This window comes from Schistocerca piceifrons, chromosome 1 (genome assembly GCF_021461385.2).
Source record: "Schistocerca piceifrons isolate TAMUIC-IGC-003096 chromosome 1, iqSchPice1.1, whole genome shotgun sequence".
NCBI classification, from domain to species: domain Eukaryota; kingdom Metazoa; phylum Arthropoda; class Insecta; order Orthoptera; family Acrididae; genus Schistocerca; species Schistocerca piceifrons.
In genome coordinates, this window is record NC_060138.1 from 767664124 (window position 1) to 767688841 (window position 24718).

Sequence of the window (24718 nt, forward strand, 5' to 3'; positions counted from 1 at the left end):
GCAAAAGTGTTGGCGATGGATGCCGGCTCGTAGGTGGACAGCACCTTTCTTCGCGCTGTATGGCGTCTCTTCGGGCGAGTGAATCAGTCGGCATCAACAGCAGGCGTTTGTTTCGATCGCTTCTCTGCCGGTGAGCTGCGCCCGCCGGTAGGGGCTGTATCTTCTTCTCTTCTGCTTCTACCGGTTTGCCAACGAGGTGGTGGTACGGCAGAGGGCTCGTCTTCTTCCGACTCCGGAAGTGGAGCTGTAAGAGCACCCATAGCGATATCCATCATGTCCTCATTCGTTGCGTGGTCCGTCGTAAGTGGGGGATCGGATGGGACCGCCGCCGTAGCAAGCTCCGCCGGACGGCGATCCGCCACACCCCTCGCAGTACGTAGCTCCGCTCGCTTCGACATCTCTCGCGCGTCTGCGTGTGTGTGCGTCGCGTTATGGCAGCTCCGCCACTGCACTGCCCTTTTATACCTTGTGTATGCGACGTTACCGTCATTTGTAATGTGCATCTCGCAGTGACGTTTGTCACCTGAGTCTATACAGCCACTGAATTCCGATAGGTCCTTCGGCTTTGATCATTCCGTCCGTCATAATTACGCATAAGTTCGGTGGCTAATGAAAGATGAGCCGGCCGGAGCGGCCGAGCGGTTCTAGGCGCTACAGTCTGGAACCGCGCGACCGCTACGGTCGCAGGTTCGAATCCTGCCTCGGGCATGGATGTGTGTACTGTCCTTAGGTTAGTTAGGTTTAAGTAGTTCTAAGTTCTAGGGGACTGATGACCTCATCAGTTAAGTCCCGTAGTGCTCAGAGCCATTTGAACCATCAATGAAAGGTGATGTGTAACTGCTTGGAGACCATCGCATTCCTTTTGTTTTGTGTTACAGGAAGCGAGGTGTACGGAGCGCCATGCCGAGCCACGGCGGAGTGCCAGGGCGTGCTGGGCAGCAAGGCCATCTGCCAGAGGAAGCTGCTCGGCAACGACACGACGGAACGCTGCCTCTGCATGCTCAGCAACCACTACAACCCCCAGAACTACACCTGCCAGAAGAGCCTGCGTGAGTAAGCTGCGTGTGCGTGCATGTATGTGTGTGTGTGTGTGTGTGTGTGTGTGTTCTTCCCTTACTTCCTCAAGCAAATATTCAAGGATGCTACTCTCTGATGAAGAGATCCATACAAGAGAGAAAATCAAGGCAGGCAACATAAAAAATAAAATATAATGTGCCCTACCACAAGTGAAATACAGTGGCTCCCTCTGTTTTGTTGCAGATTTGACACTGAAGGTAGAATTTTCTTGGATGTCGGACCGCATAATATTTCTACACGAAACTCATCGTTTCGTCTCATCTCCTCTACGAAACCTCATTCAGTAGCCACACGGTCTTATTGCCTCCAGAAGATTCCAGTTCTAACAGAATTATTTTACCTCTGATGGTAACGCCCACGAAAGACTGTAGATTTACTCAGTGTCTCCACACCAAACGTCTAGGGGCTGTGCATGGAAAATAGCTTTTGTTAGGCGCAAAATGTTCGCTGAAGATTCCCGGAGACGCCAGGCTAATATTCGCCGGATCTGCGACGACAAAATTTCACCGAACTAGCAGCGTCTACTAACTATGTTTTGCTGTGTACTAACTCCCTTCGTAGATTGATACGGTGATTTCCAAGAAGAAAACCTGGAAAATGAGTGCTCTAAGCGGAGAAAGAACTTTAAATTTACTGGGCCTGCCTCCTCTCATACGGATCAGACGACTGGATTACAGACAACACACAAGGCACACGCACGCTGCAGAGTGTCTCTTTCTTACTGCCTCTCAGGGGCACAACCTGTAAAGAAGGACGCCTTCCTATCTTTTAATTGTTCGTAACTGATCTGTCATCAGTTTTGTCCTACTGCAAATACCAGGTCTATGCTGATGACCGACATTTGTATCTAAGTATGAAACCAATCATCCTGAAGATACCTATCCAGAATATCAGTACCGATGGGTGCGCTCTATCGAATTTAGTGCAGGATATACGGTTAAAACTCAACTCATCGAAAACCCAAGCGGTAGTGGTTGGTCATTCTATGTTCATTAGTCCAAAATGTCGGGAAGCCCCACCATCTTTAAGTCTAAATGCGACAAATATCAACTTATGACCTTCAGTAACGAGTCTAGAAGTAGTAATATGTGATAATCTAATTTGCCCCTTCAGACACTCAAGTCATTTTAAAACTACTTGTCACATTAAAATTGTTGTTTTCTTAGGAAACTACGACATGAAAAAGGTGCTGTATGCGTGAAACGTAGCCTGATGTAAGACAGGGCCTGATGGCCCTAACCAGATCAGCTTAAATAAATAAATAAATAGTGTCATCGCGAACCGTCTGCGAACATTTTGTCTCTAACAAAAGTTGTTCCCCGTGACGTTATCTCTCACTCCTAGATATTCGATACAAGGACTCTTAAACACAATGTATAGGTGTAACATTCTTCATGGGTAATTCTTAGATATAGAGAATAATTCACATCACACACCTGCGGTAAACATCAGTTTCAGTCCGGTCGGAAAGCAAGTTCGCTGCCATAAATAAGGGCTACGGTAGCGCCTCTTCCGGATAGTCCGCGAATTGGTTTCCGACCGCCGCAGACGGTGCGCCTCTTGTGGAAAATACGCGCACCAAGTGCGAATTGTTAGTATGCTATTTCGTAAGAAAGTGCAGTAAGTTTGGGTATACAATCCTTATCGCCCCACACGTTTAACGAATCTTTCAGAGCATGTCTTTATGTCCGAGTGGTTGGCTAGGTTGGGGACGTAAAAGAACAGCTAACGTTTTCAGACTTTCTTCATGTGAGTCATCTTCACGTCAAATATCCCTCATTTCTTTATTGTTAAGGATCAATATTAAACAAATTTCACTTAATTATCATTGGCAACAAACAGTCAAAAAATTAATGAGCTGCTAATAAGAAAACCATTATTTGCTGACAGTATCAATCTGTTTGACCATCATCAAGCAATATAAAAATTGCTAGTGTAGGCCGCACATTGTCATCACAATTGTGGTGTCAATGATCAAAACAAAAAATAAGAATCCATTAAAAGTTGCTGCAGAAAAAAGGGTAAAACGCATTTCTACGTTTGTACGATAATACTGCAATGTCAGATTTCGCATTCCCTAAGTTATACGGAATACACTTTGTACAGTGACAAGTTCATAAATGCATTCTTCTGTTTTGACGAGTCTAACTGCTAGTGTGTTACGGATTTCTATGATTGTAGTTGACAAAAAAGTAGCAATTAACCAATCTAGGCTCTGCTAACAATTTTTATGTTGGCTGACTAGCAAGAGATACATTGAAATAGGTAGCAAATAATGTGTTATTTAAATAAAACTGTATTTCTTTACATATTTATGACCTGTGAAGCAACACCTTCGCAAAAGAGAAGAAAATTATGGTAGCACTATATTCCAGTGTACCCATTTCAACGAAATACACACTACAACACAACACAACAAATAGCCACGTAAAAAAAGCAACTTCAGATGTAAAGCTAACATTTGGATTACCACTGGGTACGATGCAACACACAGAACCAAAGCTAATTGATATAAACAACATCTTTGCGTCAGTTCGATAATTTTTCAGGTCGTTCTTGCTCTCAACGTCTACATCTATGTAAATCACAAGCCACTGTACACAGCACTGTGGACAGTAAATTTTAGCAATGTAATCGACTTCTGTCCTCTCTCATTTGCGTATTGAGTGACGGGACAACAGCTCCCTGTGTACGTGCCCAAATCTTGCTTATCACATTCTCATGAACCCAACAAAGTTTCGGAAAAACTAAGTTGTGTTTATTCCAATGATTCCTATTTAAGTTCCCCGAGCATTTCTATTACACTCTCGAATGTGCTATGCCAACCAGTTACGATCCTACCAGCCTCGTGGGATCTGTTATTTTTTTCTGTGTAGGTGCTTGTGATTTGCAGCCCCAATAACTTTTCATGTACAGTAGTTAGGCCTGAAGTTGCAACCTGCATGAAATGGGAACATTGCGACGTAGCTGAAGGTTAGAGGCTGTTCCTTCCTTTATTTCTGTGCAAGCGAGAAAGACTCTTTAAAGATCACCATCGGTTGAGAATCTCAACAGCCGAGCCGAAGCTTCGCGCCTATTTTAAAATGAAGTCATTTTATTAGCTTTTCAGACTTCCTAGAAGAACCTTCGAGGCCATTCTCGAAGCTTTTTCTGCTAAGAAAAGATTCAGTACAGTTTCTGCCACGCTCGTCCTTAGACAATAATTTCTGAGAGCCGCTGCATATTGGCTACTACAGCCCTTCCAAAATCTGCCAACGCTAAAACTTGCATCAGGGAAGAGACGAGGGAAGATTCGGAGGGCACTCTCGTCTGAACACTTGGTAAGTATGGATATTCTGCCATAGCGCGGAGATGTAATTTCAAGTCAGGATTTGTTTCATGAGTTAGCACACGGTAACTCGTTGACAACGTGAAATGGTGCAATATGTTCGAAATTCTAAGAAAAATAGGGGTAAGCTATAGGAAAAGACGGACAATATGCAATATGTGCATGGATCAGGAGGCAACAATAAGAGTGGATGACCAAGAACGAAGTGCTCGGATTAAAAATGGTGTAGGAGAGGGATGTAGTCTTTCACCCTTACTGTTCAATCTGTACATCGAAGAAGCAACGACAGAAATAAAAGGAAGGTTCGAGAGTGGGATTAATATTCAAGGTGAAAGGATATCTACGATAAGAATCGACGATTTCATTGGCATCCTCGCTGAGAAAAAAAGAAAAATTACAGTCTAATGACTGCAGAAAACAGATTGAGAGTAAAGCGTCGAAAGACGAGAGTAATGAGCAATAGCAGAAATGAGAACAGCGAGAAACCTAATGCAAGAATTTGAAACCTCGAAGTGGATAAAGTTAAGAAATTCTGCAACCTAGACAGCAAAATAGCCCGCGATGGACAAAGCAAGGAGGACACAAAAGGTAGACAAGATCTGGAAAAAATAGCAACTCTACTAGTATTAGTCACGGGCTCTAATCTGAGGAAGAAATTTCTGAGAATGTACGTTTAGAGCACAGCACTGTATGGCAGTGAAACTTGGACTGTGGGAAAACCGGAACAGAAGATAATCGAAGCATTTGAAGAGTGCTCCTACAGACCAAGATTGAGAATGAGATGGATTGATAAGGTACGGAAAAATGTAGGTTCGCTGCAGAATCGGCGACGAGAACACTGACAAGGGGATGTGGTAGAATGGTAACACATCTGTTAAGGCTTCAGGGGTTAAGTTCCGTGATACTACAGGGAGCTCTAGGGTAAAAACGTTAGAAGAAGATGGAGACAAATAAATCCAGGAAGTAATTGCAAGTACTATTTTGAGGTGATAAAAGGTTGGCACACGAGAATTCGTGGCGAGCCGCATGAAAGCAGTCAGAAGACGGATGGTTCAAGAAAATAAATAAGTAAATAATCCATAATCCATCCTTCTGTAGATCTTCATCTGAAGTAGATGAGAGTTTTCTTAATACTGACCGTCACCTAAATTGACTTTATCCTCCCACCACATGTGCAGCCACACGATTTAATCAATTATGTCTCATGATAAGATTATCGATCATGTTGAAGCGCATCACTTCGTTACTGCAAGGTGGTATCGAGATTAGTGTTTCAATAGCGTTTCATTGGTGTAGTCATATTTAGTGAAATTTCAGGGCTAAAGTCTTTTATGGTCGTCCTGTAATTTAGAAAGAATACAGCATGTGTGATGAACGAACAACTGATGCAAGGAAAGAAGTAGAGGGATCCACTTATCTCGTCTTAGTTTACTAATATCTACCAAGCTCATTTTATAAATAATTAACACCCCTATTTTCTGTCCCCCGCAGACAGGATAATATTAATGAAACTACACTGAAGTGACAAAAGGCAAGGAAAATCGTGTCGGATCTACTTTTGCCCGGAGCGACGCAGCAACTCGACTTGGCAGGGACTCAACAAGTCGTTGGAAGTCCCCTACAGGAAAGCTGAGCCATGTTGCCTCTACAGCCGCCCATAACTGCGAAAGTATTGCCGATGCAGGATTTTGTGGATGAACTGACCTCTCGATTACGTCCTATAAATGTTCGAGAGGAGTCACGTCGGGCGATCTGGGCGGCCAGATCATTCCTTCGAATTGTCCAGGATGTTCTTCAAACAAATCGCGAACAATTGTAGACTGGTGACTTGGTGCAATGTCATCCATACAAAATCCATCGTTGTTTGTGAAGTCCATAAATGGCTGCAAATGGTCTCCAAGTAGCCGAACGTAACCATTTCCAATCAATGATCAGTTGGCATGGAACAGAGGACCCAGTCCATTCCTTGTAAACACAGCTCGGTGGTGTCGTGCTATTAGCAAAGGTACCCACGTCGGTCGTCTGCAGCCATAGCCCACTAACAACAAATTTCGCCGCACTGTCCTAACGGATACGTTCGTCGTACGTCCCACACTGATTTCTGCGGTTATTTCTCGCAGTGTTACTTGTCCGTTAGCACAGACAATTCTACGCAAACGCTGCTACTCTCTCTCGTTAATTAAAGGCCATCGGCCACTTTGTTTCCGTGGTGGGAGATAATGCCTGAAACTTGGTATTGTTGTGACTAATACCAAATGTTGTGGTATCAGACGCCAAATGCGGCCTATTGACACCAAATGTAATGGGTGAGTGCCAGGAGGTGCTGTATTAAAACTCGGCGAGAAATTTTCAAATGATTTATTCGTTTCCTCTACAGAACTTCGTTCACCTCTGTCTGCATCAGTGGCCTGCAATGCTGAGGAAGCACCCCCAATGGCCTGTGTAACGCAATGCTGTGTGTGCTGGCCTTGTGCGCCAGCTGTAGAGTTCCGAGAGCCGACTCAGCGACCGCTGTCCTCGTTGTCTCCGCGCTGCTCCGCCGGAAGCCATAGGCTGGCCCCGCTGCTGCTTCTTCCTCAGCTTGCATAGCTGGGAACACGGTGGCAATGACTGCCTGCGATCCGGCCTCCGAATCTGCGGTCCTCGTCACAGAAGTCTCCGGCGTGTGTCTGGAGCCGAGACGACTGCCCGCGTTAGCGAGGTGAAGAGTGGCCCACCCTGGCTGGCTGCGGAGCCCACGTCAACCTCAGAGGGTCGAACCAATGACCTGCTGTGGATTGGGACACTGTCGCCCCATCTGTTGTTGCGTGTAGCCCGGCGGAGTGACACGCCCCGCTCTCCAGGAGAGCTGCCACACTTGAATGAACCACGTTAGAAAACAACACCTATTTATATTCGGCTGCGCGCCTCTGCTTCGCTAACACATCGCTCCGAGTCATGTACGCCCCACACCCCGGTTGTCCCAGTGGGCTCCGTCTGCCTACAGCTTGCACCATGCGAACCGCTGCGTTTACTCTTTTCAGCTTTTCGACGACCCTGTGGCCTCCATTCCACTTCGCAATCACTGGTCAGCGTAACTTACTGCAATCCGGCCCGCACCTGGCTGTAACTTGTGCTCAGAATATCGCACAAAACAGGCTGTGACGATTCTTTGTGGGGAGCATCTTTTCCTCCAGGAACATTAATGTTGAACGAAGATTTTTGTTCAGGATCCTCCAACAGTTTGACGTCAGCAGTATTGTGCTATACACCACTTGATCAGATGTATGAAGACAACTATTCTGGACAGTAATATGAGATGTATCGACCATTCACCATTATGACCACTTCGAGTCTGCTGGGAAAGTTTTCAATGAGGCGTCTGAATGTCTGTGGGGGAACGGCAGCCCATTCCTCCTCAAGGCCCGAAACCAGTTGATCCTGGGGTCTGGAGCGTAATCGACAGTCCATTTGTTTTAGATTAGGTGGGGCAGTCCATTTCAGAAATACTACTGTGCACAGACCATTGGCTCACATGCTGCTATATGACATGGTGCATTACCATGCTTACACAGACAGTCATCATCCCCGACTTGTTCCTTTAACGTAGGTGGTATACAACGCTGTAAAATCTGTCCGTAACCTTCCGAATTTAGTGTTCTCTTACACACAGTGAAAGTTAACAACCTGACCACAAAAAACACCTCCACACAGTAACACTACCACCTCTGTGCTTCGCTGTTGCCACTAAAAGCGGTGGCAGGTAAAGTTCTCCAGGCATTTGTCAAACACAAACCCTTCCGCAGTGTATAGCGGGATTCATCAATCGAGATCACTTGCTTATGCCCGTCCAATGTCCAGTGGTGTCGCTGGTTTTACCACCACATGTGTCGCTTAACACGGACTGCTGAAATGTGTGCTTTATGAGGAGTCGCTCGACCAATATACCCCATTCCTTTTAACCCCCTATGCAGAGTCATTGTGCTAACTATACTGTTGGTAGCACTTTGGAACTCAGAGTGATTCCTCCCCCCTGATTCAGCACGAGATTTTACAACCAACCTCCACAATGTTCCACTGTCCCTGTCTTCCAGTACATGAGCTCCATCTGGTCTTGGTTTAGATCTGACTGTTTCTTCGCGTTTCCACTTCATAATCACGTCGCCAACGGCCGACTTGGGCGGCCTTAGAACGGTGAAAATGTGACTGAAGGCTTTATTACTCAGACGACATCCTGTAACTGGTCCAGGTTCAAAGTCACTGATTTCTCTTGACTGACCCATTTTGCTGTTACTGCTTCTCTACTGACAACAGAGTACTCCCCACCTCCTTTCGTACAGAGGGGTCCGCCTCTCGTGACATCGTGACATCAAGTGGCCAATTCTGCACTATATAGGAGTATCTACGTAATTTTTGTCAGATGGGGTAATGCTGAGCATCCGATCTTCCACCCTTTTTGTAACCGAAAGTGATTTTCGATCCTTTCCAACTTAATGCGACTGTTCGTTCTGCAGTACATTCTCGATAAATATGATTGAGACGGGTGTTACGATTAATCAAGGAAAACCCCCAGTTGGGAAACTGGCCCAAAATTAGTTGGTTACTGTCGAGTTGCAACTTACAATTTCTTTATTGATTACTTCAACCATTAAAAGTCATTTCTTTATCACTTGACCAGGAACAGATCCAAAAAGCTAGTTGGCATGAGTGCCTTTTCAAAACAATTTACTTTACAGTTAACGGCCAAGTCATTTTACTTAAAACCGACTTTGATAAAACATTTGATAACAAATCAAAATTTTCCAAGTAATGAAATTAAAAACTTTACTTTACCGTTAATAGCCAAGCCATTTTACATAAAACAGACTTGGATAAAGCATTTAATAACAAAATTAAAACTTTCCAAGTAATGAAACAAAAACCACCAATTTGCATACAATTTCGCTACAGAACATGTAGGGAGCCAACTTCTTTTAATCATTGGCACAACAAGATGTTAAATTACAAGGGCTCGCTAACAGGCAGACAGAACTAGCATTTTCAAAGGATGCCAAGTAGACTAAAACAAAGTAAAGATACAGTCATTCACCTTTTACCATAACTAACAAATTTAAAGCCACGTAATTTTAAAATCCCACCAATGAAAGGCAAACTTAACCTTTTTAAACAGTAGCCAAAAACAATCAGAGTAAAATACAACCATTTAACATTTTACAATAACTAACAACTTGAATACTATGTCTTGCCACCAAAATGTCCTGGGATACAAATAATTAACCGACCGGGTGTAAGGGCGGCCACAATTGTCTCCCGAAGGATGCTCAGGCTAGAAGCGGACGAACAGACCACAACGCCTCACATTCAGCAATCACATCGACCTCACGCGAGGCCAAAGGAGGAGGAGGAATCAAATCAGGAACCATAATTCCTGCCCAGAAATACACTTCCTCCCAGGCAGTACTGATAAGAAGCCAAAAGATCACGGTCTATAATTACACCGGCGACGGGGACAGGAAATTCGAACGCAGGAGGCCACAAGGCAGGAAAGACGCTGGTTGCACAAACCAAAATTCTTCAGTTAACATCTAAACATTATCGAACTGAACTTGCAGTTTATCAGAGAAACAGCAGGTGAACTACGATGCAAAGGTTCCTCACACCCGACCGTGTACTCGTCGCGAGCATACCCAACTGGGCACAGTCACGCAGCCACGCGCTCTGCCACCGGAGCCCTCGTCTTCTCTGCACCCACTGCGGCGAAATACCACTCCTCAGGTTAGGCGAGTTACTAGTCCATCATTCCCGCCTCCAGACGGAAAATTTAAAGACATCCGTTACCGCTCCCACCAAGTAGTGACTCGGAACCACAGTCGTGGCCCCCCGGGTGTTTACAGCAAGAGCTTACAGCCTTGTCCCGTCAACTCGGCCCACACGTCTCGCACCGCCAGGATAGACCATGCGGCTTCTCGGAACAACAGCCAACTCTCCACCGCCACGCCGCGGTCTCATCGTACGACATTATCTCATTCCCGATTTTAAAAACGACCGACCGACTCGTCACCGCTAGGCAACCAACCGACCATCCCCCCAAAGATCTTATTCCCTTACACAAGGATAACAGGAAGCAACGACTCGAAGATCGATAAGACCAGACACGCCGCCAGAGGGGAATCTCAACTGAATCGTACGTAGCATAACGATAAATATGAAAGAACCAATTAACGATGGAATGGAGGGACACAGAACAATCTTTACAGCGCGATATACAGGGTGTCCAGAAAAGGACTCCCTGATTTCAAAATTAAATATCTCGAAAACAAAGATCGATAGAGGAATGCAGTAAACGGTATGTTTATTGTGAAAGCTGTGTAAGTTGACTGTTTAGGTTTTCTTATTGGCAACGTTACGTAGCGCACTGTATGAAAATCACTGGCTGTGCTGTATGCAGTCTGTGGCTAGTTTGCATTGTTGTCTGCCATTGTAGTGTTGGGCAGCGGCAGCTGGATGTGAACAGCACGTAGCGTTGCGCAGTTGGAGGTGAGCCGCCAGCAGTGGTGGATGTGGGGAGAGAGATGGCGGAGTTTTGGAATTTGTCATGAACTGCTATATATATTATGACTATTGAGGTAAATACATTGGTTGTTCTCTACCAAAATCTTTCATTTGCTAACTATGCCTGTCAGTAGTTAGTGCCTTCAGTACTTTGAATCTTTTATTTAGCTGGCAGTAGTGGCGCTCGCTGTATTGCAGTAGCTTGAGTAGCGAAAATTTTTGTGAGGTAAGTGATTTGTGAAAGGTATAGTTTAATGTTAGTCAGGGCCCATTCTTTTGTAGGGATTATTGAAAGTCAGATTGCGTTGCGCTAACAAAATATTGTGTGTCAGTTTAAGGACAGTCGTGTAAAATTTTTCTAAGGGGACGTTCCAGCTGTAAGAAGTTTATACAGCAGTTTGAAATAATAGTTACAAAAGCTGCTAACAGATGGCGCTGTAATCACCATACGTAATGCCTAGTATAAATAGTGATCCGAAGCCCAGAGCGATCAGTTCCGCTATTGAAATGTCCGCAGCTCGTGGTCGTGCGGTAGCGTTCTCGCTTCCCGCGCCCGGGTTCCCGGGTTTGTTTCCCGGCGGGGTCAGGGATTTTCTCTGCCTCGTGATGACTGGGTGTTGTGTGATGTTCTTAGGTTAGTTAGGTGTAAGTAGTTCTAAGTTCTAGGGGACTGATGACCATAGCTGTTAAGTCCCATAGTGCTCAGAGCCATTTGAACCACTATTGAAACGTGAAAGGAGGTTAGCGTACCGAAGGAAGAGATTAAAACCATGTAGTCTATTGAATAAGGCGTTTTCCTGGTGCTAGAGTACCACAGGTTAGAAGAGAGTCCTACGGCAACAAGGCGAAGTTTTCAAGCACGATTTAATGTTCCAAAAGGACCCGATGCGAAAACCATTCGTACGCTCTTCGCAAAATTTCAACGAACAGGCAGCGTAACTGATGATCTAGTGGGGCATGTTGGCCGCAAGCAAACCGCAGTTACGCCTGAAAGTATCGCCACAGTTTCTGGAATTATTCAGCGAAATCCAATGTCATCCGTCCGAAGAATTGCATCTGAGACTGGTTTGAAGCGTTCCAGCGCGCAGAAAATACTGAGAAAGAGCCTACACATGTTTCCACTCAAAATTCAAAGGCACCAGGCCATACCCGTACGAGCTGTGCAACAAAGGGTTGCCTTTGCTAATCAGATGCTCACAATGATTGATAGTGAAGGATTTGATGTTGGCTGCATCTGGTTTACAGATGAGGCACACTTCCACCTGAATGGATACGTGAATAAGCAGAACTGGCGATTTTGGGGTTCCGAAAAGCCATATTGGTGTGAAGCGAAACCCCTGTATTCTCCTAAAGTTACTGTGTGTGCTGCAGTTTGCAGCAGAGGCATTATTGGTCCTTTTTTCATTCGAGAAACGGTCACTGGTGCACGTTACGTTGCAATTTTGGAACAATTTGTTGCCACACAGCAAGCGTTAGAGGATCGACCAGGTACTGAATGGTTTATGCAAGATGGAGCCCGACCACATCGGACCGAACAAGTGTTTCGTTTTCTTAAGGAATACTTAGGGAATCGAATCATTGCTTTGGAATATCCCAAATTTACTGGTGCAGGCGTGGATTGTCCTCCGTATTTGCCGGATTTGGCTCCCTGTGACTTTTTTTTGTGGGGCACAGTGAAAGACATGGTCTACCCGAAGCATCCCGCCACGCTGGACGAGCTTGAATCGGTGATCTCTGTGGCATGTGAATCCATTTTGGTTGACAAACTACGAAATGTGATGGTGAATTTCATTTTTCGTTTGCGCCACCTCTGTAGTGCCAATGGTGAACATTTTGAAAACATTGTAATGTGATTGTTTGCAGAGATTGTTTTCATACGATTATTTCACGTATGTATGCTGATATGAGCTGAACAGCGTGCAGCGCCATCTGTTAGCAGCTTTTGTAACTATTATTTCAAACTGCTGTATAAACTTCTTACAGCTTTCACAATAAACATACCGTTTACTGCATTCCTCTATCGATCTTTGTTTTCGAGATATTTAATTTTGAAATTAGGGAGCCCTTTTCTGGACACCCTGTATGTTGAGAGCCGACACACGGGTCAATGATCTGGGCGCTAATTTCGATCCGTATTCAACGAATAATTAGAAATCTATTATGGTTCAAATGGTTCAAATGGCTCTGAGCACTATGGGACTTAACTTCTGAGGTCATCAGTCCCCTAGAACTTAGAACTACTTAAACCTAACTAACCTAAGGACATCACACACATCCATGCCCGAGGCAGGATTCGAACCTGCGACCATAGCGGTAGCGCGGTTCCAGACTGTAGCGCCTAGAACCGCTCGGCCACTCCGGCCGGCGAAATCCATTATGACCTTCTGACTTGTTCATATTACATAGTCTTAAGTGTTATTTTGAACCACTTGAAAGGTATGAGGGCTGTGCTGCGGCTACAGAGCAGTACGGTGCGATGTTTCAGGTCTGAACGACAAGTGCATGGGAGACGTGGAGGGCTCGTGCTACTTGGCCGTTGACGGTGACCACCAGCACGTGCGCTGCGCCAGCAACGGCACCTGCGCCTGCGAGGACGGCTACGCGCCCGACTACACGATCATGAGCTGCAGTGAGTATCGCTCATCCTTCATACTGAACGTATTCTCATGTACAGCTCGCGCAGTGGTCGATGCGCAGTGACCACTTTTCGTCCAAACCGCATTCGTTTGCTCGGAAGGGGAGGCCGATAAGCGTTTTCCACCTTTCGGCCAGTCAGCGATGACAGAACCGTGGCGCGCACCCTGCAATCTTTATCAAACGATTTTACACAAACTTTTTGGTAAGAAAAATCATTTTTGCTTCACTAATAGCTTTATACGAGGTGCAACACTAAAGTAATGAGACTGATGTGAAAAAAATTGTTGCTTACCGTTTTACTCAGGTTTAGTGTTGTCTCCTTCAAAGTAGTTCCCTTCTGACTGCACATACTTTTTCCAGCGCTTCTACCACTGATGCTAGCATTTCTGGAACTCATCTACTGTAATATACTCCAAGATCCTCGTCACAGCTTTTTGGACATCTTATGTTGTTTGAAAATGGTGTCCCCTGACCACCGTTTTGACTCTTGGAAATAGAAAAAAAGATGTATCTGGTGAATAAGGTTTTGAGGTTAAAAATTGCTGTACTGACACAGCAGTATGGGATGGCGCACTATCGTGATGCAGAATCCAATTATCAGCAATGTTCGCACAGACACGAAGTACTCTTTTATGAAGTCTTGCTAAAATTTCTTTGTAGTAATATTGGTTAACTGTTTGTCCAGGAGGCATCCACACTTTATGAACAATTCCCTTGGAATCAAAGAAGCACACAAGCATGCATTTCACACTTCATCTTCAACATTCGTTCTGCCTTCACTAAAAATTTTATGCCAACGAAAAACTCGAGTTCGTGACATAACCTCCTCTCCAAAAGCCTTCTGAAGCTTACCGTAAGTTGTCGTTGCGTTTTCACTCAGTTTAACGCAAAAAGAAATGGCATACCGTTGCGCAATATTATGCGGTTCCATTTCCATGACGAGAGACACAAACATGTGTTAACTCATTACAGCACAACTCACGACTGAGCAGTTGCATCGATGCGCTACTTGGACTAGAAGCAGCTTATAAACCAAGATCAAAATATTGTGCCTACACAAGACTGCAGGGTTGCCACATGTTGCAAAGAAAATCAGTGTCATTACTTTATTGTCGCACCTCGTATGTCAAGTTCATGATAATGTGCCCATTATTTCGTTAATGACCATAGTTATCGTCATATTTATGTGAAACTAAGACACCGCGATATCTGGAAAAGTGCACAATGAAAAATAGAAGTCGATATCATTTTGCCTTTGGTGTGTATTGGTTCAAATGGTTCTGAGCACTATGGGACTTAACTGCAGAGGTCATCAGTCCCCTAGAACTTAGAACTACTTACACTTAACTAACCTAAGGACATCACACACATCCATGCCCGAGGCAGGATTCGAACCTGCGACTGTAGCGGTCACGCGGTTCCAGACTGTAGCGCCTAGAACCGCACGGCCACTCCGTCCGGCTTGGTGAGTATTACATAATATGTTGTTGCTTATGAAATTTAGCTAACATACTGAATTTTTGAAACTTCCTGGCAGATTAAAACTGTGTACCCGACCGAGACTCGAACTCGGGACCTTTGCCTTCGCGGGCAAGTGCTCTACCAACTGAGCTACCGAAACACGACTCACGCCCGGTACTCACAGCTTTACTTCCGCCAATATCTCGACTCCTACCTTCCAAACTTTACAGAAACTCTCCTGCGAACCTTGCAGAACTAGCACTCCTGAAAGGCAAAGGTCCCGAGTTCGAGTCTCGGTCGGGCACACAGTTTTAATCTGCCAGGAAGTTTCATATCAGCGCACACTCCGCTGCAGAGTGACAATCTCATTCTGGATACTGAATTTTTCTTTAGACTTGGGTGGAGGTATCCAACTGTCATCAATCTCCAGAAAACTGATCGCATGTAGCACACTCATTTGCGATCGCGCCACGCCAGCTATAAAGCCAGAGCGAAATACCCACAGCATTCCTCATATTTCATAAATGATTTCAGATATCGAAACGAGATTTGTCAAATGATAGCATTATCTGTTAGCAAAACTTTATTACCTACCGTTTTATTCCAACAACTACAGACTTTTTTGGTGAAAGAATGTAAGTTTTAAGGGCCATGGATAGCTGCTAAAACGAGAAAAGCTATCGGTTTTGCAATAAAATGCCTTAAGATATTACAAGTTGTTTTGTACCGACGACGGGCTTTCTCATACGTTGCTGACCTCACTTAATAAACCAGAGTTTCAGAATGCTGTCGCAACTGTGTCTGCTCAATTTGTTAGTGAGGTGAGACAGTGTAAACTCCGCTGCATTTTGACAAAAGAAGCGAGTTATGACATGGCAACAATAGAATTGTGTAGGTTTTACGTAAAATTCGTCGCTCGTGACGCATCTCTGAAAGTTACCGATGGTTAACAAGCCAGGGGAAAATAAATAGCTGCATTTTCGGCGGAATTCTTTTTAGGTACTAACGAAAGGAGATGTGACAGTAGATCTTTTTGAATGGTGACCATGCAAATGTAGGCTTTTAGAGGTCCCACTTAATATTTACAAAAATGTTAGTGTAGGCTTTAGTTTAGAACGGCTCTTCCCCTCCAGTGTTCCGCGTTTCCCCTAAAGCGCTCTGAGCGCCCTTCCATTAGCGGCCAAGGCATTATGCACGCAATATACGAGGGGCGTTTGAAAAGTCCGTGCAAAGTCCGAGAGATAGCACCACCAGCGCGTATCGAGGTCATGTTTAGTTAGTAGCATCTCTGGAAAGAACGCACACCAAGTTTCAGCCATATTGGTCTATTTCTTTGCGTTTTGCATTCATGCGAATCAAGGAAGTCGAGTGATTGTCAAAAAATGGACGAAAAAAAATTTCGTGTGGTGATTAAACATTATTTTACGAAAGGCAAAACGCCTCAGGAGACTAAAGAGAGGCTTGATAAACATTACGGTGACTCGGCACCTTCGATTAGAACAGTTTATAAGTGGCTTCAAAATTTTCGGAGTGGCCATACGGGCACAAGTGATGCTGACCGTTCTGGACGCCCTGTGGAGGTTACAACTCCAGAAACCATTGATAAAATCCATGATATGGTGATGGATGAACAGAAGAGCTAAGATGCGTGAGATTGCTAGTGCTGTGGGCATCTCGAATGAATGGGTACATAATAGTTTGCATAAACATTTGGACATGAGAAAGCAATCCACAAGATGGGTTCCGCGATTCCTCACGTTTGACCAAAAACGAAATCGTGTGCAGTGTTGCAAGAATTGTTTGCAGCTGTTCAGGAAGAATCTGCAGGACTTTATGCGTCGTTTCGTCACTGTGGATGAAACATGGATACATTACTATACTCCTAAGACCAAACAACAATCTAAACAATGGGTTACCACCAATAAAGGCGAAGACCATTCCTTCGGCCAGAAAGGTTATGGCGACTGTCTTTTGGGTTTCGTAAGGGATAAGGGGTAAAACTATTGCAGGTGCATATTTTTCATCGTTATTGGACCACTTGAAAACCGAGCTGCAAGAAAAACGCCGGTGATTTGACCGCAAAAATGTCCTTTTCCATCAAGACAATGCACGAGCGCACACCTCAGCAGTTGTGGTCACAAAATTAATGGAAACAGGATTCCAACTCGTTTCACATCCCCCCTATTCTCCAGACTTGTTTTCCTCGGACTACTATTTGTTCCCAAATTTGAAGAAATGGCTGGCGGGACAAAGATTTTATTCAAACGAGAAGGTGATTGCAGCAACTAATCGCTATTTTGCTGACTTGGACAATTCCTACTATTTGGGAGGGATCAGCAAATTATGACAGCGTTGGACGAAGTCAAAAAGTCTAAAAAGAGACTATGTCGAAAAATAAAAATAGGTTTACCCCAAACACACAGGTAGTTTTTATTTTTGCACGGACTATTCAAACGCCCCTCGTAGACGGCTCACTACGACGCGCAGGACAGGGCGGCCGATGTGCAGTCACCAGTTTTCGCTGAAAGCGTTGGGCGAGTTCATTTGTTCGGTCGGAAGACAAGGCCGACGCTGCTCGCTTTCGGCCGGTCGGCAACGAGCTGCGGCGACAGAATGGAGCCGCAACCTCTGCAGTCATTCTCAAACGATATTACGAAAACTATTAGGTAAAAAATATTCATTTTTGCGTTACATATAGTTTTATATGTCGGCCTCATGATGACATACCCATCATTTCGTTAATGGGTATAGTTATTGTGGTATTTGCATTTAAGTAAGACACTGCGAGAAATTCGAAAAAGTTGGTAATGAAAGATAGGGGTCGCTATGATTTTGCTTTTAGTGGATATTACATAATATGTCGCTGCATTCAAGATTTAACCGAAGTACGGAATTTTACTTTAGACTCAGGTGAAGGACTCCGTCACCAATCTCATGAAAACTGATCTGATGTAGCATACTCATTTGTGATCGCGCGATACAGCCAGAACGTAACATTTGTAAATCTCTCATACCTCATAAACTGTTTGAGATATGAAAATGAGATTTTGGCAAATGTTAGCCCACAAAGAGGAGAGTATTTTGCCATGTGAATATTCTATGAAACTTCTTTATCGACCATGTTATTCCACTAACTACAGACTTCTTCGATGGAAGAACGTAACTTTCTAGGGCTATCGATAGCTCCCTAAACAAGAAATGCTGAGGTTTTTGGAGCAGCGTAAGTGAAGACCTCACACACTAAATTTTGTACTAAGGCTGTGCTTTCTCATAAACTATTGACTTTAGTTTCCTCAGTTTCTCACCTAATAAACTCAATGAACCACGGGTTCAGTGTGCTCGCACAATTGTGTCTGCACAACATGTTAGTGAGATAACATCGTCTAAACTCCGCTGTGTTTTCGAAAAATAAGCAAATTTTAACATGGCATCAAGAGAAATGTATGTTTTACACAAAATTAGTCACTCATGACGTTTCCTTGAAAGCTACAAATGGTTAACAAGCCAGGCGAAATTAAATCGCTGATTTTACTGCATTTTCGGCGGAATTCCTTATAGATACTGACCAAGGCATAGATGATAGCAGATCTTCTTGAATAGTCACCATGAAAGTGTGGGCTTGGAGGGGCTCCACTCAATACCTACAAAGAATGTGAGCTTGGGTTTCAGTTTAGAATGGCACTTGCCCTCCAGCACTCGGCATTTCCCCACTACCGATCTCCCAACACATGCACTGGTGATTGCACCTATACTAGGCACATTATTTTTCATGCACTGTAACTATGACCCTCCATGCCAATGTTCTGGTTTACTTTTGGCAAGAAGAAAGTGCGCTCAGAGCTGGTGGCAGTTTGGGATCGCCCTTTAGAGTGGCTGAGCAAGCGAAATGGTGAAAGCTAAGTGACATAGTTCGATACTGAGTGCTCGAATACCTACAGTGGAGGTCCCCATGTATGGGACTGACTTTTTGAAACCACCTGTTGCGTGGTGTAAGCTACAATCCCAGATATCACATCCACCAGCCATTCATTCTGTTAGTTCTGTGTTTGCGAATCACTGGTAAAACAAAATTTCTCATTTTCACTATGGCCTTAAAAATAAGACTGCATTTCGAAACAGAACCGCGTTCTAGCTATTAAATAAGAAATTTCGCTGGTATGTTGAAGGTAGTGTCAAAGACCCATCTGGACCATCTTCTTTTTTTTAATCTTTACTGAAGTAATTGTCATTATTTTTATTCAGTTAATTGGTTTAAACATTTTTTTTTCATTTCTAATATCTTCCATGTCATTTTAATTACTCTATTAAATTCTATATTTCTTCTCAAATAAAAATTAATATGATTATTCAGATAATACTTTAAGGCTTAGGAAATGAAAAAAATAAATAATTAACTCCAGAATGAGATTTTCACTCTGCAGCGGAGTGTGCGCTGATATGAAACTTCCTCGCAGATTAAAAATGTGTGCAAGTTTCGCAGGAGAGCTTCTGTAAAGTTTGGAAGGTAGGAGACGAGGTACTGGCAGACGTAAAGCTGTGAGTAGCGACCGTGAGTCGTGCTTCGGTAGCTCAGTTGGTAGAGCACTTGCCCGCGAAAGGCAAAGGTCCCGAGTTCGAGTCTCGGTCGGGCACACAGTTTTAATCTGCCAGGAAGTTTCATATCAGCGCACACTCCGCTGCAGAGTGAAAATCTCATTCTGGAAACATCCCCCAGGCTGTGGCTAAGCCATGTCTCCGCAATATCCTTTCTTTCAGGAGTGCTAGTTCTGCAAGTTTCGCAGGAGAGCTTCTGTAAGGTTTGGAAGGTAGGAGACGAGGTACTGGCAGAAGTAAAGCTGTGAGTACCGGCCGTGAGTCGTGCTTCGGTAGCTCAGTTGGTAGTGCACTTGTCCGCGAAAGGCAAAGGTCCCGAGTTCGAGTCTCGGTCGGGCACACAGTTTTAATCTGCCAGGAAGTTTCATATCAGCGCACACTCCGCTGCAGAGTGAAAATCTCATTCTGGAAACATCCCCCAGGCTGTGGCTAAGCCATGTCTCCGCAATATCCTTTCTTTCAGGAGTGCTAGTTCTGCAAGTTTCGCAGGAGAGCTTCTGTAAAGTTTGGAAGGTGGGAGACGAGGTACTGGCAGAAGTAAAGCTGTGAGTACCGGCCGTGAGTCGTGCTTCGGTAGCTCAGTTGGTAGAGCACTTGCCCGCGAAAGGCAAAGGTCCCGAGTTCGAGTCTCGGTCGGGCACACAGTTTTAATCTGCCAGGAAGTTTCAAATAATTAACTGATAGGAAATAATGATCACATGCATTTTGATAACGATTTAAAGAAAAGAAATAGTTCACTTTTAAAGAAAACGGACAGAAGATTTTCATTTGTCGTCAAGTAAAAGTTAATATGATGATTTAAAATGATGTGGCAAAGAACAGAATAAAAGCCAATGAATTGAATAAAAATAATGACCAGTCATTTCGATGAAAAAAAATAAACGGAGAGGGCTTGATGTGTCTTGAACCCACAATCTTCGGCATAACAAGCAAGTAACTTAACCATTACGATTTTTTCGAACTAAAATCCTTTATTGTACAGAAGTGCAATGAATAACGACATTATACAAATATAGAAACGCTGCTTAATTGTGAAGCTCACAAGCTTCTACTTAGTGTGTGACAAAATCTCTCGCTAGCAAGTGAAAGCAAGCACTTTTAAATTCCAGTTACAGAGCTGCCCATGTGTTCTGATCTCAAATCACCTTTGCTCCTTCAGTTTTAAACAGTAACATATATATGTGCCAATTACTTTTGATCTGTATGATATTAGTTAACCTAAACAGCATCTGATTGTTTGTAAATGCATATAAAGAACTGTTATCAATAATACTCAGAGTGGCTATGTCATGAAACAATCACACACACTGGCTGATTGTTAAGTAACGAAAATTTTCCGTGCTAGAAAACGTGTCCGTTGAATTAGGGTGAAATTTTGGAAACGTATATTGTTCCTAATTTTCTCTGGAAAGGTTCGTTTAGACCCTTCAACAGATTCTTACCTTGTTACAGATAACTCAGTTCTACTCTGTATGCACACTGGAACAACATGAAGTGCTGAAGCACGTGTATGGGAAATCAGTCATTGCATGGAAAACTACCTTCTCTTATTTTATGTTATTTATCAGGCTGCATTAGGAAATTAAACTTTTGTTATTTTTTTGGAAATATGACTCATTGCCCATGCAATAGTGTAAGAAGTGACAGGGCAGGTTGTACCAAATCTATCTTTTGCTTAATAGCTTCATGAAATATTTATAAATCTATAGCAGAGTATTCTACAATTATATAGAATACTTTTAATGACATAGAAAAGAAACTCAAACTTGCATGAAAAATGACCTTTTCTTAGAAAATTATTCTTTTGCACAGTATTTAAATTATGTAAGATTTATTATTTGGCTTTCTTAAAGAAATATTTTAACTGACAGTGGAGGAGGAAAGATAATTATAATACTGAACACATGAGTGATAATTCATCCTGCATACCAAAATGTACATATCGTTAAATGCAATGAAATCTTAACATTACACATATTACTTGGCTAACGCTTGCAGCAAAACGAACTCGATTCAAATTATCTTCTTCCCTGTCTATAAAATCCTCTGAAATCATCCTCTGTCTTCAGTTACATGTCAGAGAGCATATAAATTCTCTGGGTGGTATGTCCGCCATCCAAGCTCCTCACCCTGCTATGATACAGTACTCCCCTTCCCTCTCTAGATAACAACTGCTTCCAACTCCTTCGCCGCCCAGACCTCTGCTCAACAATACTGCAGCGTCTGGTAGCCAAAGAAGTCCCATCAGTCCTTTATTCAGCCATGCAAGACTGCTCATAGTGGTGAACATTCCAAATAAACTGTTCAATATACCAAACAAATGTCATTTTTCATTACATGAACATCTTTTGTAACCATTTCTCCTAATACGAACACCTTACAGGCGTCTTCATTATATCCCTAAAACTATCTACAATAAGCAAGGAATGAATAATAATAGTAATAATAAAAAGACAGTCTATAGCAGGGCACATTTTGTATCGATAAGAACCTTACATTATATATATAATTGATTTTAAATTCCACTTCTAGAGAATTTTCTTTATGCGAAGTTAATATACTGTTTGAACAGCTTTTGTGTGTAACTTAGGGAAGTTAAAACATCAGAAAAGCAATAGTTACTTCAGGATTACGTTTTTTTTTCTGAAGAATGAATTTCATGTGTATTACAAGAAAGTGAACATGGTTTTTATGTTATAATACGAATAATTTATTCAAGGTTTTTGTCAAGAAAGTGGTTTGTCCAGTTTCTATAATTATGTTTACACCTAATCAAATTAGGTGTGAGATGCAAAACATATAATTTCCTTTTCTTACACCTAAAAAATTAAAATATTGAAAAAAGCTCATACCAATAATGCCTTCTTTCTGTTTTACTCTAATGGGTAGTTTTAAAACAGTCTACATTTAATTCTATTTTATTTGTGGCTTTGCATTATGTTCCCAACTGTTTTGTTCCATCAGGTCATCGAGTTAATGATTCGAATGTTTACTCTTCTCCGCTGTTTTCCATTCTTAATCTGACTCGAAAATCACACACAGTTAACTGTACAGTGACGGTCCATACATGTCTCCTACATGAGAATTAAGAGTCCAAAGTTGCGGTAACAAATGATTTTAAAAAATTCCTGTTTATTGATGCCTTTCTGTTTGGTGAGAAAAAATGTCAAGTGTCTAACAAGTTAGGCAAAGACATTGTATTTAGTGCCAGGGAGAAATTTCTAATTTGGTATCTGAACTTGGTCGACGTTTATCGTATTTATGGATGTAACCGAGACATTCCGAAAATCAGTGACATTTTGAAGGCCCTAATAGACACAAGAAATTCTTTTCTCTGATTAGTGGCAAACGAGGGACTACATCACTGTATAGATAGTTTCAAAAAGTCGATCTCACTGCTGGGGACCATCCGTTATCTGGGACGCCAAAACAACCCCAACCCCTGCGACTACTTCGAAGATCCGTAACAGCGTGGATCTTTGTCGAAATCCACCAGCCAGATTGTCTATCTATCTGGACCACATTTCCCGGTGGACTGTCATCGGAAGACAAAGTGAACCCTCGCAGAGCTACCACACCAACACTGTATGAAAGCTGTGGACACCGGCCCTTTTTCTCTGCCTGACAATTGTCAAGCATGTCCTACTAACCGTACATACACCAGCGACAGTCGCGTATTCTGTAGATTGATTCAAGTCGCTTAGATGAACGAAAGATAAAATTTTAGTGTCTTGTCTTCATCAGTGTCGTTAGAGACAGAGCACAACCACGACTGGACAGGAAAGTAGCCACGGCTTTATTTAAGGAAATATTCCATCTCAAATTGATTTAAAGAAAGCATTCTAAATTCTGCAATTTCTTATTTTGTGGTTTCCCGATAATTTACATTTCCTTTCCATCCTTCCATAAAATTCTGTGCTACAGATAAAAAATTTTATTTAAGTCTTCCTCAGTTCCAGCCCAACGTTAAATCCCAAGACTACTTCCCTTGAAGCTTCTTTTATTAAAAAAAATAGCAGTATTATGTTTCCGATTATCCCGCAATTGCAAAAATCTTTCACCTCATCTGCAACGCCCTATCAGTTTAGAGGTTCAACACGTAATTATTCTCTTTTCTATTGACTACTCATCACTTTCATTTTTTTTGTTTTATTTGTCCTTAATCCAAAATATTGTGACTAGTGCCCACTCGACTCCCCATTAAAATTGAAGGATTGACGACACACATTTAAGCTGGTAGCGTTATATTCTCCACATCCTCGTGTGAGATGTCGCTTTGTGTGATACATTCCATATTAGCCATGAGATCAGGTTGTTGCATTGCTGAAGTCCTTTGAAAGTAACAGTGTACAGTGTTTCAGGAGCTGGTTGAAAAGTTATAGGGGCAAATACGAAAAACAGTGTCGATGAGATGGGGAATGAGGGAGTGGAGGTGCCAAGTGTGGTTGTTATTCTTTCTAGAGATGGTGCAGAAAAATCTTTCATTTCCTTTACAGACGATTTCAGTCCGGAGTTGGTCATATGGTCTCTGTTAAAGGTAGCTAAAGAACGAAATTTCATGTTACTTGAATGACGCGGTAACGTAGCTCATTGGGTTTGTCGTTCAACAGACACGCCCTGTGCGGTTTAGAAGTGCGCTGGTCGTTCCCTGATGCAGTAGCGGATCTTTCTACTATGATACCACACTACAGCACTATTCGCAGACACCAAAAAGTATGCTAATACTTCTAAGTAACCGAGTTAGCACTGTTGTGAGAGACATTCTGGTCGGCAATCCATTTGATGAAGTGAGTTTGTGAGGAGGGGGCGAGGGAAGAGGGAGGATGGGGGAGGGGGTGAGAGAGCCTTCTTTCGTGAGCTGACGCAGCACTGCACACCACATAAGTTGTTTACAGTTGATGCACAATAGCTGTGGCCACATTACTTAATCAGCTTGAAAATTTATCTTGAATTCGTGTAGAGGACATTCGCCACAGATCGCCTCTTGTTTTCCATTTTTTTGGGTGTTCGGAGAGGGGGAGGGGTTGGAGGAGTTGGTGTCGGGATAGAGATTGGGGATAATGATGGATGCAGCTCTGCTTACAGTGTATC

At 43.1% G+C, this 24718-nt stretch overlaps 1 protein-coding gene across 1 annotated transcript in view; it reads left to right on the top strand.

Annotated features, from left to right (window-relative positions):
* Window positions 1–24718, top strand: part of LOC124711425 (tenascin-like) — a 161473-nt gene that overhangs the window by 60967 nt on the left and 75788 nt on the right. Inside the window, exons 3-4 of the mRNA XM_047241493.1 lie at window positions 879–1049; window positions 13422–13565. Of these exons, the coding sequence (XP_047097449.1) occupies window positions 879–1049; window positions 13422–13565 (315 nt within the window). The remainder of the gene's footprint in view (window positions 1–878; window positions 1050–13421; window positions 13566–24718) is intronic.